Source organism: Sardina pilchardus, chromosome 6 (genome assembly GCF_963854185.1).
Source record: "Sardina pilchardus chromosome 6, fSarPil1.1, whole genome shotgun sequence".
Taxonomy (NCBI): Eukaryota; Metazoa; Chordata; class Actinopteri; order Clupeiformes; family Clupeidae; genus Sardina; species Sardina pilchardus.
This window is the reverse complement of record NC_084999.1, coordinates 23,913,965-23,932,504: the sequence shown is the minus strand read 5'-3', so window position 1 is coordinate 23,932,504 and position 18,540 is coordinate 23,913,965. Positions and strand designations below refer to the sequence as shown.

Below are 18,540 nucleotides of genomic sequence, written 5' to 3'. Positions count from 1 at the left end.
TCTTCAAGTGGATCATTTGTCCATAGGCTATATTTTAAAACCACGAAACAGACCATTTCTAAACAAAAAATACAAACTGGGTACTCCGGTAACACTGCAAAACGTTCAGTGGGGGAAGGGTTAAATTTAACTGAATGGTCGGGGGCAGATATGCGCTACAGAAAAGCGTAGTCAACAGTGTGGGAAACGAAGTCAAAGCAAAATGGCGACAGCCGGTGCAGCTGACTCGGGCTCGACTGCTCCTACAGGTAACTAAAGGAACAAAAGGCTCACATGTATATGTAGATCTGTAATATGGAAAGAATGTAAGATGTCATTTGTATTGTAAAGTTACACTACGAATAACTACTACTTTTGGAGGAACACGACGGGTACAGAGCTAACGTTATGTGTTGGTTTCGGTCGTTAGTATGCTAGTCAGGTGGTTAGCTAATCTTTGCTATTATTTTCAAGGCAGCACAGCGGTTAGCTAGCTAGTTTGTCGTTTTACAATAGTACCATTAGCGATAAATGTTGTGATGTCTGGGTTACGGAGGCAGCAAACGTTATCTTGTTAAGTTATGTGACCACATAGCTATATCTCGTTGTTGTCAGTAATTAGCTGTCGATTACTGTCCTAACTTGGCTGATAACTTAATAAGCAAAGTTTCGAATTAACAGTTAGCTTGGCTAATGTTTTGTTTAACGATAATGATGAAGTGCTGTTCATATAGGTAGGAATTCTCTTGACGTTTCCAAGCAAGTAATGTTTGAAATACATGTTTTCAGTTAACGCTGGCCAAAAGGTTATCCTATTTCTATTGTTTACTCAGTCATATCTAAGCTAACGTTATGCTGTTATGTTAACGTTACATGTAGTTGCTAGCGGTCGCTAAATTTGAGATCGCTTAACTTAATTGCTAGTTTACGGTGGTTTAGGCTTGTATGGCAGTCTGATGTACGTAGTAAATGTGAATAGTCATATGAGAAATATTGTTTTTTTCATAGTGATTTATTGCTAACTTAAAATATCCTAGATTCAAGATCTTAAACTAGCTGCTCTTGTTTGCTAAATTGGCAAATTAACGTGAACGTAACGTTATGGTTCGTTCAGGCAGATATGCTAACCAAGGAACTGATGGATTAGTTATGCTATTTGGCAAGACGTCTTTGTACAAAGCGACATACAAATAAAAATAATACAATAATTGTTACGGTTAAAAAGTTGTCCATATGGTTAGGTATAACTATGGCTACCTCAATTAACTTAGGCAGTATTACCATTAAACTATATGTAGTTCTAGCTAATGTCGCGTATTTCAATTGGGGTTACAAGTGTAGCTAAACCAACTAAAACCTGTCTTTATATTAGCTTTCCATGTTAATTTGCAATAGACTTTGGTTCTCAGGTAGGCTACGATACGTTAATATTGTCAGTCGAGTGTCATTAGCGAACATAGTTAACCTTGTTTGGGGTGACGATATATTTTATTATCATTTTCTTTTATTTCAGGGAACCTCAGTACGCTTTCGTCTAGTATTATTTCCTGTAGAGTGTCATGTTTGGCATTCTCAGCCTTTGGAATCAACAGCTATCAGCAGCAAGGTCTTGTGCTGTGACAAACACTACAGCGTAAACATCAGCTTTTCCCACTAGTCTGTCAATGCCATTCTGTCAGCTATGTTGAATTTTTTGTGATGTGTTTACGAACAATCCGTTTTCTCTAGCACAATACAACACCAGTTTGCCAAATTATGTTTCTATATACTTAAATGAGCAGGCAATGCTGACTCCCATTCCATTCTTTCAAAGCTCATGACTTGTCACGAAGATCATATCAGCTTGATTCAGATTGGCCAAATTACTTCACTAGCCAATCAAAAGTGCCTTTGTCATGGTTTTCTGAACAACCAGTTTAATATTTTGGCCATGTCTATCGCCTGTTATCCATCTTCTTGACAGAGTATGTGGCTATTTGTGATGACCATTTAGGACGTGATGCTTGTTTTGGTTCTGGTCTCCTATCATTTCCAGAGGTCAAGCTATGGCTGGAAATTTCCTCAAGCTAAGAATCTGTGAATTGAGAGACCTTTTTAATAAAGTGCACCAGACATTCAGTGCAGTGGTTAGATGGGAAGTTATGGCTCATCAAGACACTCCCTGTAGCTAAGAATGACTGTGCACGGTGACTCTGAATGCCTTGTAAAAATAACAGTAGGGTGCTTTATGGCAACTTAAACCTGGTGGAGGCGTTTTAGCAAATGGACACACACACACTCACACTCACTCACACACACAAACATATCTATCTCAGTCCAATATTCCTGTTAATAAATCCCCATTTCTGAAACATGCTTAGTAGATTTGGGAGATTTCAGTGCGTGGTCTTCACTAATAGGGATTAGCGCAATATAATTGGTATGACATCGGTAGCAGCAGATATTGCATTTCTGCCAATTATTCATGATCTAAGCCTACATTTTTATTTGAAAATGTCACCTGTCACATTGCATAATTTACACAATGCCTCAATTAATTCCTTATTTTTCATGTGAGACTACATGTCTTAAAGTATTTGGGGTAGAGTGAATAATAGTGAAAGTGTTGTATCGGCAACAACTGGGCCTAGGCCTTTATAATAAGAGTAATACCTTAATTCAAACACAGGAGAGGTCCTTAAAGGAAAGAAAAAGATGTTTGTATATTGGCATCAGCATTCATCCAATGACAATATCAGCATATTGAATATCAGCAGAAATCCAATATTGTGTATCCAGGCTGTAGTTTTGTTAGTTTTATATTCACCTTCACACACACAGACGTCACACGATGTAATCTGCTTCTATATATAAAGGATAAAATGGGTCGAGAAGCGGCACACTTTTCATCTCCCTGATGGAAAATGTGTGGATGACTCACTTTCGCACACACAGCCAGCTTGTACTAAAACTGACGTTTAATTGATATTTCCTGCCATCCAAACTAATATAAGCATATATGTGAATATGTGTTTTCTCCTGCATGCAGATTGCACATGAGTAAAGTAGTTTTTATCGAGGCGCACACTTGGCCGATTGTTTGTGAGTAGTTTGGTCCAGGAATATGCTGGCTAGCATGCATGCTTTTTATTCATTGCAGTGCTGGCCTATACCTCACCAAGTTTGAATTGGAAGGTGAAGGAGGTCTGCCTGAGATGGATGAGTGTGTCTGTCTGAGATGGATGAGTGTGTCTGTATGTATGGTGAAGGCTGAATTATATTTTATTATTTATTATTATTTATTTATTTATTTATTTTATTTATTTATATGTATTTATTTATTTTGACAGCTTTTTTGACATTGTCTTGCTGACATTGTTCAGCAATGGCACTGATGCAGTTGACAGAGATGGTTGTTTGGCAGAAGGACGTTACCTTGTGTTGGGGTCAACTGCTTTTCTTTCCATGAATGTTTAGCCTACTAGCCTGATTTATTGAGCATTTTTCCTGACGTTGTCCGGTATCACCCCACGCTGCTCTCTCCCAGACCCGAGGACTCCCTTCTGGAGGATGCTGGCCTCCCGGGCCTCTCTCAGAGGTACATGCATGGTGCTGCTGTGCTGTGTGCTCTGCTGTGATAGAGACACGTGTTCTCTCAGTAGCCCCTTTCACATTCACCGAATTTAACGCTAAATCAGCCGAATTTAACGTTAAGGCTGTTCCTTTCACATTGACGACACGGGGTGGGGAGTCAACCCGCCTCGGCAATCCAACCCGTCTCGGGGGGTAGTATCAGAGCCGAGCCGTGTTGAATATGAAAGGAACAGAGGTCAACCCCGCTATTAGGGGTGTGTGACTGATGACGTATTTGGCCAGGCAGGAGGTTAAAATACAGGAAACACACAAGAGACTAGGATAACTTTAGCTGCTGTGTCCATAGATATATGTGTGTCCAACAATCACGTTTTTTTATGCTGAGAGTGCCCTGAACCTCCTTTTCTCAGCACTTCGGTCAAGTGTTTATTGTTGCTAGGTTACCAAAACCGTCTGCTGCCAGCAGCACGTCTTTTTAGAAAGTTTGCCTAATGATAGCTAACTAGCCAACGAGCTAACTGTCAGAGCAGAAGTTGTTCAGGACTCAGCACACTGAAATATGACTTCGACAGACAAAAGGACCTCATTTGGCATTCAAATAACATAACAAGTGGCCCGCCATCATTTGGAAGCTAAACCACGTAGAACTAGCATGACAGTTGTGTTTATCAGTTTATCTCCGAGGTCCAAGGCATGCTTAACGTCATTGTTCACTCCCAAATTGCGTGTGACGTGCTGCTAGGCAACGCCTCCCATAACTCGCCTCTGAAACCGGCTTCAGACAACCCCGGGACCAGAACACGTCTACCTTTCACATTGCGAAATCCCCTGAACCCGCTATTTCTTAAACGCTAATGTATCGTTTCTGAATGTGAAAGGGGCTAGTATAGAAAACACATCTATTCTAGAACCCCGCCTTCTAGATGTGAGAGCTTCACCTTGAGGTTGGATACGGTCCTACCATGCCCAAATAGGTCTTGGTTATGACTGATTTGTTCTAGACTTTTGATCATGATGCGTCAAATGGGTGTTGTTATGGCATTCTCAGCTCATATACTTTACCAGATGGAGTGATATTGTGATTTAAGTAGTTGTTATAGCCTATATGTTGATCTGCTGGACACACAAGTTGGCATGTCAATGCTGTGTTCTCGGCAGTAACCAGAACTATATCAATGCAGCGTGCAGCTGCGCTGTTCTTGCGTAGATAAGTTATGCCACACACAGGCAGTTGGATGACGACTCAAGGCTAGCGCTTGTCCTTGGGTTAACTTTGCCCCCAGTCGCCCACCTGAGCTGGGTAGCTCCTGTGCTGCCTGACTCGGCTCCCCTGCGAAAATAGCCGTTGCCATGGGTTACACAGCCAGAATGTGGGGGATGTTCAGTGGGTAGGCGGCACAGGAGTGAGCTGTGTGTGTGTGTGTGTGTGTGTGTGTGTGTCCAGTCTGTGTGCGTGTGCCTGCCTTTTTTTTAGCTGCCAGGCATACTTTATGTTGTCAGATATCCTCATGTGTTTGTTATGGCCGGTGCAAATTTTGATGGCTTGAGCAATACCGTCTGTCTGTCTGTCTTTGTGATTTAGTGGTCTTTTTTTAACATGTTGTGCATCATGGTGTTTTTAAGCAGACATACTCAGCAGTATTGCTGTCTGCATGTAAATTTATCTTGTCGTCCTGGCCAGTTTTCAACCTTGTCGTCTTTCTCTCCCTCTCTGTTTATACCCATGTGCATGACTAAGACATCTTGTGGTTTGGAAGCAATTATGTCTTTTTTTAGAGGTGTGTGTGTGTGGGGGGGTTTGGGGTCAGGGTGGGATTGCGTGTGCTGCCGACACGTCTGTCGAGTTGTTGCCTTCATACTTAGCTCTGTCTCAGCCCACACACAGTCCAGACACAGGGCAACTCTGTTGTAATATTAGCCCAAAGTAATGTCAGTGGGTGCCCAGGAATGTACCTACAACATAAAAAACACACCTTCAGACTTTAAACTCTTTTCCATTGAAACTGACGCATGTTTATCGTTATCATGCATGTGTGTCTATCGTTGATGTGCGTAGTAACAACATACACACACACTTTTTTTCTGCATATGATTGTCCAGCATGTAGTATTGATGCAGCCAGGTGTGAGTAGGGATGTAACGATTACCGGTGTGACGGTAAACCATGATAAAAATGTTGACGATAACAATTACCGTGTTAATTTCGAATATCATTATTATCACGGTTGATACTACGGTGTGGTAACCGCGTGTTTAATTCCTCCCAGCTTCATCCGAGCCTGATTTTGGCACAAGCTGAAGGCAACTATGAAACAAAACTTTACCTTACTAATTCTGTTGTCTAATTGATGGATTTAACCATGATTCATAAGGCTACACCTGCTTTTAAAGGGCGCAACATTTTCACCCCAAAACGTGCGCTGTATCATGTAGCCACTCTGCGTCTTTTTATGTAGGCCTACACGTTCACATTAAATCTAGGCTATTCCACTAACGTTATCAGGAGAATGCTGAGCGCTGGGTGTCACTCATTGGATATAGCAGATATACCAAACTCCAAATCATAAGTTAAGCTATAAGCAGCCAACATTTCCAACCAAGGAAAAAGTGAGCACAATGCCACGGTAACCTACCTACAGTAGGCTATGGAATTTAGTTCATTTAGGCCTACTGTAGTGTTTAGTTCAATTTCCGAAAAAAGCTACACAGCCTATTGGCAAACTTTTACATCTTGAGAGAGTTCCATCAAGGTAACTATCCCGTCAGCTCACGCGTCATGTCTATCGTTAATGTACAGTAGCCTAGTGCTCACCAAAATCATAGAAGTTAACATTGCAAGACACTTATCTTTTCTATGATCCCAGCAATATTTTCTTTGACTTGTTAATGTTTTGAACATTCATTTTATTCAATGAAAACGGATATCCTTGAACTATGCTTGACTACTTTCCAAAAACTGAATGAAGGTTAATATAATTAGCCTTCTTCGCGTATCTCTTAAAGTGACAGGCTCTCAATTAGACCTACACAACATTAAAGTCATTAAAGACAAGTGTAAGAGTTTAAAAATCAATATGAAGTATTCAAATTACTGAATATTTTTAGCTATAAGTAATTATGCAGATCCTAACATATTCTAAACTATTAGCAAAATATATAAAGTTTATGAATTCAAAATATGCAATAGAAACAAGACAAGCCATTTTCTGTGTGTGTGGAGGGTTGAGCAGAGACTAGGATTGCCACTGCTGTGAATGATCAGTATCCTGCTGAAGGCAATGAGGGTTTGCCTATATTTTTAATGTAATAAACACTGTCACACTTTTTTAAACTAATAGTTCAGCTTGTCTACACCCATCAGCGCTTTCTTAACATATTGTACACACAATTTTTAAAACCGCGATAACACCGAAAACCGTGATAATTTTGGTCACTATAACCGTGGGGTTACATTTTCATACCGTTACATCCCTAGGTGTGAGACAGTGAGACTGCCTTTTGGCTACCTGCAGACATTTCACTCACGTGTTTGTTGCAGCCTCCACAGACTGCAGCAGCAGTCTGCCTTCTGAATCACAATCAGTAAGCCTACGTGCCAGGAGAGAAGGCTGCTATTTGTGTGTGTGTGTGTGTGTGTGTGTGTGTGTGTGTGTGTGTGTGCTTGTGTGTGTAGACGGCATGCACTTAATTAAAGTGGTCTGCCTGCTGTCTCTAGGGTGAAGAGTCTAGTCTCTCTCTCTCTCTCTCTCACTCTCACCGACACACAAACAAACACACACACACACACACACACACTCTCTCTCTCAATCTTTCTCACTCACACTCGCACTCTTTTTCTCTGACACACTTGCACATACCTGCTAAGGTCTCTTTCAACCAGACCAGCTGATCAATAGAGCACCACTGTTAATGCTGCTGATATTGTTCTGTGGCACTCGCATTCCTCTGCTATTTAGCTCTTCTTACACTCTTTCTTAGTACCTTTTTATAGATGGAGGCTAGACTGATTGTGTGTGTGTGTGTGTGTGTGTGTGTGTTAACCATTTCCAAATAAGCCAATGTAAGCCTGTCTTGAATGGCATGTGAGTGTACTGCAGCCTGTACTGATAACATTATGTTGTTGATTATTCTTCTCAACAGCAAAGACGGAAGAGATCTTTGCGTTTTTTCGTTGTTATCATGCACTGATGTGTGTACAATATGATTTAGACGTCATTAAACTCATTCACGGACTCGTATAACTTCTCTTCTCTCTCCTTTCTCCTCTCCTGTCTCTCTAGGGGCCAGTGGATCCCGGAAGTTGGCCTCACCTGAGGTAAGTCAAAGCGCATCTTTGAAGAATGGACAGTGTGCCGAGAGCTGTTTGTTGGCTGTAAAAACACATCATCCATTTTTCTTTTGCTCAAGTTAGACTAGATTAGATTCAACTTTATTGTCAAGTGACAACCCCGTCCCCTTCTACACACACTCTCGCTGTACGTTGGAAAACCTCTACTTGAAACAAGCAGCTGTTTGTAGCTTCTAGTTTTGTAGTTTGTAGAGTGGAAGTAAATCTTACGGGTACATGTGGCTTGTGCGTCATGCTCCAGGCAGAGGTGAAAACCACAATATGGTTAATCGCCCTATGGTTAATCGGGGAATAGGCTGCAGTCCCACCGAAGCTCTCGCTTTCACTGTGCTCAGCCAATATGAGGCACCTACATTGGTAGTTAGGGCTGTGTGAGTGTATTCGCATGTGTATGCATGAGGTTGTCATGTGTTTGTGTTGTTCAAACATCACTGAGGAAGCCACCATTGCCCAGGCAAATGTTGACCCAGTCAGGCTAACACACCCAACACCAACACTTTGTCCCATGTGGCTTAGGGTGGGGTGTGGACGGAAAGCATGCACTGTCTGTCTGTGTGTGTGTGTGTGTGAGAGAGGGTGTGTGAGGTAAAGACCAAAACTCGTTGTGTGCCATCTGTGTTACTCACTCACTCACTGCTGACCTCTTTCTCCTCCCTGTCTTCCCTATTTCTCCTCCCTCCTCCTCCTCCTCCTCCTCCTCCTTTCCAGGTTCCGGGCTCCTCGAGCACCTCCCAGACCTTGAAGAAAACCATCGGACACAGGGGGGTGGACCCCACTGGAGAGACCACCTACAAAAAGGTCAGAATGGGGTCACACGTCAAGACAGAGAGAGAGACGGCACTATTAAGGGGGAGTTTGGGCAGGGGCCGTTTATTGGGGGTGGAATGACAGGCGCCAATACTGTGCTGACCAGGCTACACTCTGTTTTACGTCCGCAGTTTCTCAGACTCCAGTGTGACGTGCACAGTATATGTCATTTAAAAGCCATTCCATTAAATGTATCCTCAGTTAGTTGGGGAAAATATTGCATGCATTTGATATTTGGAAATGTTTGATGCTTCACTTGGTTTTCAGAGACGTTTGCGCCTCCCTGTTTTCCTCAACGTGATGCAGTGATTCTAGTGTGAAAAGCAACACTCAGTCAACACGGACAGAGCTTAAAACAGCAGTGGCAGAAAATGTGTTTACCTTTGCTGTAGGCAAAGCTAGCTAGCTAGCTAGCCATAGGCAGTCAAATGCATTTAAAAATGCTCAGGCTTGCTGTTTATTCAATATACTATAGTTGAACCTAAGAGGTGCCTTCCAAATGTCTTTTTTGCCCAGAAAGCAAGTCAACAATGTCTGCAAACGGTCATCTTAGACTGACGGTACTATGTGCAACCTCTTGCGGTCTGTCACAAGCCCCTTTTCCATAAGATTTTCAAGCGAATTAACTCATAAGTCGATGTCATTTTGAGTGATCTAAGAAGCATCAAAACGGTTTTCCATTCAATAGAATGATTCTAGCGAATCAAAATTCTGTCATTTTCTGTCACATTTTTGTGTCGCACTAACTTTTTGATGCGCATCGTTTTAAGCGATGTAACTTTTTTAATGGAAAAAGGGCTACTGTCTTTGTAATTCATACAGAGTGGAGAGCAATTTCGGTTTAATTCCTTGCTGGGTGTGGCAGGCTGTGCCCAGTATTCTTTTTGTGCTGCTTCCTACACGACAGCCTTTGTTTTGGAAGCTTTTGTAGTTTCTTCTCTTGTGAAAAGGGAGACCTAGCTTGTTTTTTTTATACAGACATGATCTTATTTGTTTGCCTGTTGTAGTATAGTTATTTTGTGTATGGTATGGTATGAGCAGGCACTGAGACAGCCTTTCCTTCTCCTGCTTGGATTGGCTTGGCTTGGCTGCCATGGAAGTCAATGTTGACCTCTTTTTGAGTCTCGAATGTCGTCTCTAAGCAGCACTGAGTGTAATCGAGCACCAACCATGACGCTGGTCCCCGTTGAAATGAATGTGTCCTCAATTAAAAATAATAATAATAATAAAAAAAACTGCAACTTCTCTAAGAGAATGATGCATACATCCGTTTCCTGATCTTTCAACACCCATAATGCATCATGCATCACTTCCTCCCTCTGTCCCAGCGTCACCCCCTCCTCTCCTGACTCACTCTCCTCCGTCCTGTCCCCCTTCCCTTGGTTCAGATTAGGTGATCCCACTTCAGACCGTATGGGCCGGGTGGTGTGTTCATGGGGTCTGTTCTGCCTGGGTCAACTATACTGAGCCGCACAAGAGCTCTTAAGTGGCGTCTGTGAATGTCAGTCATGCTGTGGTGTGGTCTATCCCTCTAGCGTTGCCGTTTATTATAAAGTATGTGCTGCTGTGTGTGTGTGTGTGTGTGTGTGTGTTACTGCCCTTGATTGACGTGTGTGTGTGTGTGTGTGTCTGTGTGTGTGTCTGTGTGTGTAGACTACCTCCTCAGCGCTGAAGGGGGCGATCCAGCTGGGCATCACGTACACCGTGGGCAGCCTCAGCCAGAAGGCTGAGCGAGATGTGCTCATGCAGGACTTTGTCGTCGTAGAGAGCATCTTCTTCCCCAGGTGGGTCCAGACTTGGTGTCTTTGGTAGATTTAAGGAAGGAGACAAAGGTGTTATGTACATACTGTCTGTGTGAGCTAAAGAAACACACACAGAATCATTTTGATGACATTGCCTGAGTAAAGACAGGTGAACAGGATGTTCATCCTTTTTTTCCGAGAGAATGACTCCATTGAATGAGGAAACAGACTCATGACATTCATGAGTTGAGTAAGCATTGTGGGAATGAGGTGTGTGTGTGTGTGTGTGTGTGTGTGTGTGTGTGTGTGTGTGTGTGTGTGTGTGTGTGTGTGTGTGTGTGTGTGTGCGTGCGCGCGCGCGCGCCTGAGCTGGACGTGTAATGTGCTCCTGGCCCTGTCTCCATGTTTCAGTGTTTACTCTGTCTATGTTTATTTTTGCTTGTGCCTACTAGGCTACAGACCTCGGTCAGCATGTATTAACATTCCATCACACACACACACACACACACACACACAGAGAAACGGGCATAACCGGCATCTTGATCCATTTTATGCTCTATTCAAACATTCTGTATGGCATGTTTTGGTTTCGGTTTTCATATCCCCCACTGCTTTAGTAAAGGGTTTGTGAAAAAAAAACCTCTCTTTCTCTTTCTCAGTGAGGGGAGTAACCTGACCCCAGCTCACCACTACAGCGACTTCAGATTTAAAACGTACGCTCCTATTGCCTTCCGCTACTTCAGAGAACTCTTTGGCATCCGACCCGATGACTACTTGGTGAGTGTCACTAATGGCGGGAGTTTACCGCAGTTGCCTCTGGAAAAACACACTAATGGCCTGTACAGACTACACGATTTTTTTGTCTTTCACGATTGTCTTTTACGATTGACCATGTCAGACTAGGCGATCAGAGAACCACACAATCTTGCCGCGTCTTGGTCACAAGAGTGGCCACATTACAAGATCATCTATCGTAGCCTTCTCGTCGTGTGTCGTCACATGTCACTGTCAACATGGGAGTCGTAGGAGATTCCCCAAAAATTCTGACATGCTAGACTTTTGGTCATAACGGCGTAGAATGTCACAGACAATAAATCGCGGGTCGTTGTCACATGTCACATGTCACATTACAAGACACTTCCTCCTTCGAACGTCGTTCTCAACTTTTAATATTCGGACACAACAATGGAAATTTGTCGGTCACGACACAATCGTGGCAAAATCGGGCTGAAATTGTGTAGTCTGCACAGGCCATAATGGAGTGTGCACAACGCACATAACTCTTGTCCACCCCTCCCACAACCCCTCTCCCTCTCCGCATACACGCACTTAGTACCCAATTAACTAAGGTCACTAAGTCCCCTTAGGAGGAAATATGGCGTCTCTGAGATGTAAACATTTTCTTGACTGTAATTTTGATGCATTATACACTGTAAAGTTCAGATACTTTTTACTACAGTATGTTTTTTTAGGATAACAAAGGTTAGAGAGTTATGATAAACAGAAAAAACATAAACAGTTTTGATATTAACTGTGTGTGTGTGTGTGTAGTATTCTCTCTGTAATGATCCACTCATCGAACTGTCAAATCCGGGAGCGAGTGGCTCAATCTTCTACGTCTCCAGTGACGACGAATTCATCATCAAAACAGTGCAACACAAAGAAGCTGAATTTCTACAGAAGCTGTTACCCGGATACTTCATGGTGAGTGACCGGGTGCATGTGGTGATGGTGATTTTTGGGGGGGCTTTGACTTTGCTATCCAACTAATTATACTGGGTAACAGATAAATTATTAGTTTCCATGGATGGCTAATAAAATATGGCTCTGTACTGAAAAACTTGTGGGAGATGGGGGACCAATTGAGATTTTAGTGTTCCTACATGCTGGCCAGATGGAATAAATAGTTAGTTATAATGTAAGTATGTCGATTTCTGTTTTGTTTTCTGTTTGTGTACCCTTGTTGTGCTCAGAGGTGGACAGTTTGCTGGCTCTGGTTCCCATGACAAGCCGATTACTATTCAGAACTCTAAACCTCTTATCCCAAAACAGGCTGGGAAAAGCCAGTACACAATAGCATTAAGAGTGGCACAGGTCTGTCCCGACGTCAGCACAATGTCAAGGCATTTAAATGCAGCACAGAGGTTCTAGGCTATCATTGGCAACCCACATCTCATTAACTAGCCCGGGAACTGAGCCGAGTCATCTGTCCACATCTGTTGTTGTGCTTGGGAACACCCCTCTCCCTGTAACCCACTCCACCTTCACACGTCCATTACCTCTTCCCTCACTGCCCCCCCCCCCCCCCCCCCCCCAACCCACAACCCTGTAGAACCTGAACCAGAACAAACGCACCCTGCTGCCCAAGTTCTACGGCCTGTACTGTGTGCAGGCGGGCGGCAAGAACATCCGCATCGTGGTGATGAACAATCTGCTGCCGCGCGCCATCCCCATGCACATGAAGTTCGATCTGAAGGGCTCCACCTACAAGCGGCGCGCCTCGGCTAAGGAGCGCGACAAGAAAGTCCCCACCTACAAGGACCTGGACTTCATTCAGGACCTGCCCGACGGTCTGCAGATGGAGACCGACAACTACAACGCCCTCAGCAAAACCATCCAGAGGGACTGCTTGGTGTGTACAGTGTGTGTGTGTGTGTGTGTGCTTGCCTGTCCAAATGGCAAGCCTGGCACAGACTGTGTATCTGTAAATATTGTGTTGGTACCGTAATTTCCCGACTATTAGCCGCTGCTTATACATTGATTTTGCTAAATTTCTTCAGCTATGAGGTTAATACAGGGGGTCAGTTAATATGGTGTTGATATGGTTTTGTTTCTTTTAACTTGCATAAAACACTGTCCTGCGGCTTATACACAAAGCGGCTGATATGCAGGAAATGACTGTATGTGCTTTCAGAAAGACTGTGTGTGTGTGTGCGCGAGTGCATGTCCCTGGCGGCCCAGGTTTTGTGCTTATTAAGTAATGAAACACACAGATGCAAACTATAACGATTTCTTTGTTGAAGAATCTAGAGCAGTGTTTCTTAACTAGTGGATCGGGACCCAAAAGTGGGTCGCGGAGCTTGTGGGTTAAAAAAGGCTACCTTATCGGATCTAATATTGGACCTTTTATTTTAACACACTTTATTCGTAGCCAATGTCAATCATTACCATGGACATAGACAATGTTTATGTGACCGTTCATGTTAGACATAATTATAGTAGTGAGTGCAAGTAGGCTGCAACCCTGCATATTTCAGGTAGGCGAGGATATTGATTCACTTAGTTCACCCCAGTGAGTGGTGTGCAGTGAATTGCTAGCACATGAGTGCATGAGCGCATGTAACCATCTAAACTGAAATGGCACATAGAAACAATACACCCTTGTCAAAGTCAAACCTGTCGAGTACTTTGAAACATCAGGAGTTGAAGACTTCAGAAATGTAATGGCAAACATCATCTGCATGTTCCAATACACAGTAGGTCTACAGGCACTTTGTGTGCCTTACCATGTCCGTTAGGGAAGAAAACCGAGAAATCCAGTTTTATCTAATGTCTTAAGTCACATTTCATAATTTGCCCCAACCGGTGGCGTGAAGTAATTTTGTAATTATAGGCCGTACAAAGTCGAGGAAATGTCACTGAAGGTCTTTGAAAAGTCAGGGAAAGGTTTTGTCGTCACGGTCACTGAGGATAGATGTCTCTCTTTGTGAACTGTCAAAGAGACTCGGTCTGAAAACAAATTCCACTCTATCAGAAGTACAAAGAGAACACGGAAACTCTCCAGTTTGAACCTACGTCTAGTGATGACACCGCATACAAATAGAAAATAAAAACGATGGGGGAGGGGGGGAAAGGTGATGTAATGTACGTCGAATCAATAATCGACCTTCATCCATCTCCTCCAGCTGCTGCAGAGCTTCAAGATCATGGACTACAGCCTGCTGATGGGCGTCCACAATGTGGACCAGGCGTTGCGGGAGCGGCTCGGGGTCCACAGTGCGGCTGGAGAGGGCCCCATCACGCCCGACCAGAAGCGCCCCCAGATACAGAAATCTCTCTACTGCACCGCCATGGAGTCCATCCAGGGTGAAGCCCGCGGCAAGGGAGCCATGGACACTGAGGACCAGTAAGTCTTTTTTTGTGTGTGTGTGTGTCCGTGTCCGTCCTTCAACTGTCTCTGCTATTGTCTCATCTGGTCTCCCAACAAATCTCTCTTATCTTTTTTTTTATCTCCACTTTGATCTTTTGTCTTTTGTTGTTGCTATGTCTCCTTTTCTGTCTGCGTGTCTTTTTATAGGATCGCATTCTTCCTCTGTTGTCTAGAGTTGCTTTGCTCTTTATGCCGGAGTGACAGTCGAAGACAACACAGAGTGTTGTTTGCTGTGTCTGGGCTATGCTTGGAAACTCGTTTTGGTTGTTCATTTTGCCTTTTCTGTCTTGTGGCCTGTTTCCCATTTTCACTCCCTGTTTGTTCAGTGTGTGTGTGTGTGTGTGTGTGTGTGTGTGTGTGTGTGTGTGTGTGTGTGTGTGTGTGTGTGTGTGTGTGTGTGTGTGTGTGTGTGTGTGTGTGTGTGTGTGTGTGTGTGTGTGTGTGTGTGTGTGTGTGTGTGTGTGTGTGTGTGTGTGTGTGTGTTCATCAACACGGTGTGTTAAGTCATAACAAAAATGTATTTTTAAATCCGCAGCATGGGAGGCATTCCAGCACGAACCTCCAAAGGAGAGAGGCTACTCATCTACATCGGAATCATTGACATTCTTCAGTCCTACAGGTGTGTGTGTGTGATTTTTTTTCTGGTCTGTGGGCTTTGGTCTGTTTGTTTGTTTGTGTGTGTGTGGTCTGTGTATTTGTGTGTGATCTGTGTATTTGTTTGTGTGTGATCTGTGTATGTGGTCAGCCACTGATGAGCAGAGTAGGTGTGTGGTGGCACTGTGGCTCTTGTTGAGTAAACAAGATGTTTATTTTTCATTGTGTAAGACCCCTAAGCTTGTTTTTGAAGGTATACTATGTAAGATTTTCACCCTTACGAAGTTTGATGGTAAATGAATTTGTAGTTGGCAAATCGTAACTTTAAAGCACAGGCCTTCAAGGTCATGTTTGATAAGCCATGTCTGTCTTTCGCTCCACAGATTCATCAAGAAGATTGAGCATTCCTGGAAAGCTCTGGTGCATGATGGGGTATGTAGTCCAGCTGCATGATCTAATTTCTGACTTTGGTGATTGCAAGCCTTGACACATTGTGCTACATTAGGAATGTGCTACGAAGGCTAATACCTCTGGCTGTCTCTCCTGCAGGACACAGTCTCCGTCCACAGGCCTGGCTTTTACGCTGAGCGCTTTCAGAGATTCATGTGCAACACGGTCTTCAGGAAGATCCCATGTAAGTGTCCTCATGTGGAGGAATGTGTCCGGAGATATAAGTGATGTTCACTCTAAGAAATGTAACGGCAAAAAAGTATCGCTCTAGTTAATATGACTGAAAACGTCCACACAAACTGTAACAATCAGTTATTGTTAGAATATGTTGGTGTGAACAGCCCTTAAATGAATTAATCTGGTGAACCATATGACAGAAAAAATAAACATCTACTATACTTTGAGATGTTCTACGGTCTCCTATCCATGCGTCCCATCCCTTGCTCTGCCTGTTCCTCCGCACAGTGAAGCCTTCCCCCTCCAAGAAGAGTCGAGGGGGATGTCCGAGCATCGTGCGGAGGTTGCCCATGGGGACCGGCGCCCCTGCATCCACGTCCAGTGCGGCTGGGGGACACTCTGTGGTTGATGCCAGACTGGTGTACAGGCCTCACTTATCCCAGTCAGACATGGATGGAGACAGCGGTGTGTGGTGGTGGGCTGGGGAGAGAGATGTAAAGTCAGGGCTGTGCATTTGAGAATTGATAACTTTATATGACTTTGAAAGTTTCTGATAACTGGTACAGAAATGTTCCTTGCTTTAAGCCCTATGAACTTCTGAGGATACAGGGATGGGGGGGGGGTCTATCATTTATATGACCTAATTTTTCTTTTCTTTACAAAAAAATAAAACATTTACAGGCATGCAATTGGGCAGACCTGACATTCTCCCTAGGACCCCTCCTCAGGCGGGTGACTCGGGTGAGTTTGTGGAAACAAATCTATCCAACTCATCGCTTGGCAGCACTGGCCTCACCTCCAGCTCTCCCCCACTCAGGTAATACCTGCAGAATCCATTGTTTTATTTTTATTACCATGGACACCTCTTGTGTGATTGTCAACCATTTCTGAGTGTGGTACTGTACATGTTCATTTGTAGGTCAGTAGGGGTAGAAGTGCACAAGTCTGCGAGCACAGAACAAGAGCACACTATTTACCACAGGTGAGATTGAAGACCTCTACACACACACACACACACACACACACACACACACACACACACACACACACACACACACACACACACACACACACACACACACACACACCAGTGTCTACATAACTGTAGGACTTGAAAGTAATAAGTCCTCTCTTATTTTTCCAGTGCTGGTGCTGAAGGTTTAGATGAAGAAGTAGGCGATGAAGATGCCATTTCACTCAAAGACATAATCCCCGAGACCAATATTTGTTTTGTAAGTCCAGCCTACACTAACTATAATGTTTTGTTTTTTTTTATCAGATTTTTGAAGTGTGCAAAGCAGTTGTTCATTACAATGTGGAAACAGCCATCTTCCCTTTCTCATACACATCTATCTCACTTTTCTGCAGTAAAAAAAGTGTGAGTTTCTAGAACACCTGATGCAAGGAAGGAGGAGGAAGAGAAGGAGGAAAAACGCAAGGAAGGAGAACAAGCCCCGCATCAGCTGGAGGATCCTGCCCCACGTCTTTGTGTGTGTGTGCGCGCGCATGTTTGTGTGTATGTGCGAGTGTGTGTGCGCGCGTGCGTGGGAGTTCTGAAAGGCTCTCCAGGCTGCACGCAACAAGGGATGCAGACGCCTAGTTTAAAAATAGAGGAAAGGAGGAAAACACAGAGTGAGATGGAGAAGAGATATGGGGGTGGGGGGGGGGATCTATATATTTGCACACAAGAAAGTGTGTTTGGTGTGTGGGAGTCCATAGGCTCTCATCCCACAGAGGCTATGCTGCTAAAGCTCCAACTCTCAACTTGCATCACTGGACTGAGACGCCCACTTTAAAACCTATTGAACTGGCCTGAGCGCAGGACTGACGAGGAGTGCTTGGCTGTGCCGGTGTGCACTGGCCCAGGCGTGCTGGGAGGCCCAGCAGTTATGACTGTTCGGGGGCAGACAAAAGTTGCTTTTAACTGGAATCGGAATGCCCTGCTTTCCGGTTTAATGGAACTTCCCACCAACTAGCCACCTCGCTACTTCTTCCCAGCTGTTAGAGGATGGAATGACCAAGGAGTAGCCTTTTTTTTTTATTATTTAAACCTAACACAAGTATTATACCATCACAGGCTTGCCCTTTGATCGCATAATACTTCATATCTGATCATGATCTGTTTTCGTTCTTTTATTTTTACTTTCAGTGTTTTGTGAATTTTTCTTGGTCTCATGCTAATTTCTTACCCAAGCCCTGACTCAAAGAGCTTTATGGTTAAGACTATGCTGTACCATCTCTTAGCAGTGATTGAGGGTAAGGGGGGAGGTGAAGTCCCGTATGGACTTGCTTGCCCTCTGTGTCCTCAGCATATATATCCGAGTAAACAAAGTTAGGGTGCCCTTTGACCCTAACAGACGGAGATATGCAGTCTTTACCTTCTCAGGTGAGATCTGTTTTTGGTTGTCCCCAGCTTTTTGTGGACAGAAAACAAAACACTTTTTTTTTTTTCCAGTTCCTTTAAACATGCTGGTTTCTTACAAAATAGCACAATTGGCATGAAAGGTCATACATAGACACCATGTTGGATACGAGTTTTGAGTTTGGGCTACCTGGATGTAAAACCACTGTTGTCCTGCTTGTTGCTGTGCCTTTTTGTTGGCTTTTGCGTTTGCTTGTTTTTAGCACTGTTGCTTGTTTAAGCAAAGTTTGTTTGTTTTTAAGTCTATGTTCCTTTGCTTGTTGGCTGTCATGACTATGGTTTGCCTGTCGGTCTAATA

At 43.6% G+C, this 18,540-nt stretch overlaps 1 protein-coding gene across 2 annotated transcripts; it reads left to right on the top strand.

The window, feature by feature from the left end:
• The first annotated feature begins 149 nt into the window (after positions 1–149).
• pip5k1ab (phosphatidylinositol-4-phosphate 5-kinase, type I, alpha, b) lies at positions 150–17,482 on the top strand. 2 transcript variants are annotated; one of them, XM_062539160.1, is made up of 16 exons: positions 150–248; positions 7,833–7,867; positions 8,609–8,698; positions 10,361–10,491; positions 11,109–11,226; positions 12,001–12,153; positions 12,782–13,081; positions 14,355–14,575; positions 15,135–15,218; positions 15,577–15,625; positions 15,743–15,827; positions 16,109–16,285; positions 16,502–16,637; positions 16,740–16,802; positions 16,965–17,052; positions 17,189–17,482. In XM_062539160.1, the coding sequence occupies exons 1-16, from the start codon at positions 203–205 to the stop codon at positions 17,189–17,191; spliced, it is 1,779 nt and encodes a 592-aa protein (XP_062395144.1). In that variant the 5' UTR covers positions 150–202; the 3' UTR covers positions 17,192–17,482. The 2 variants fall into 2 exon arrangements, with proteins under 2 accessions (XP_062395144.1, XP_062395145.1); XM_062539161.1 differs by having other exon boundaries at positions 179–248; positions 12,842–13,081.
• Positions 17,483–18,540: the final 1,058 nt, after the last annotated feature.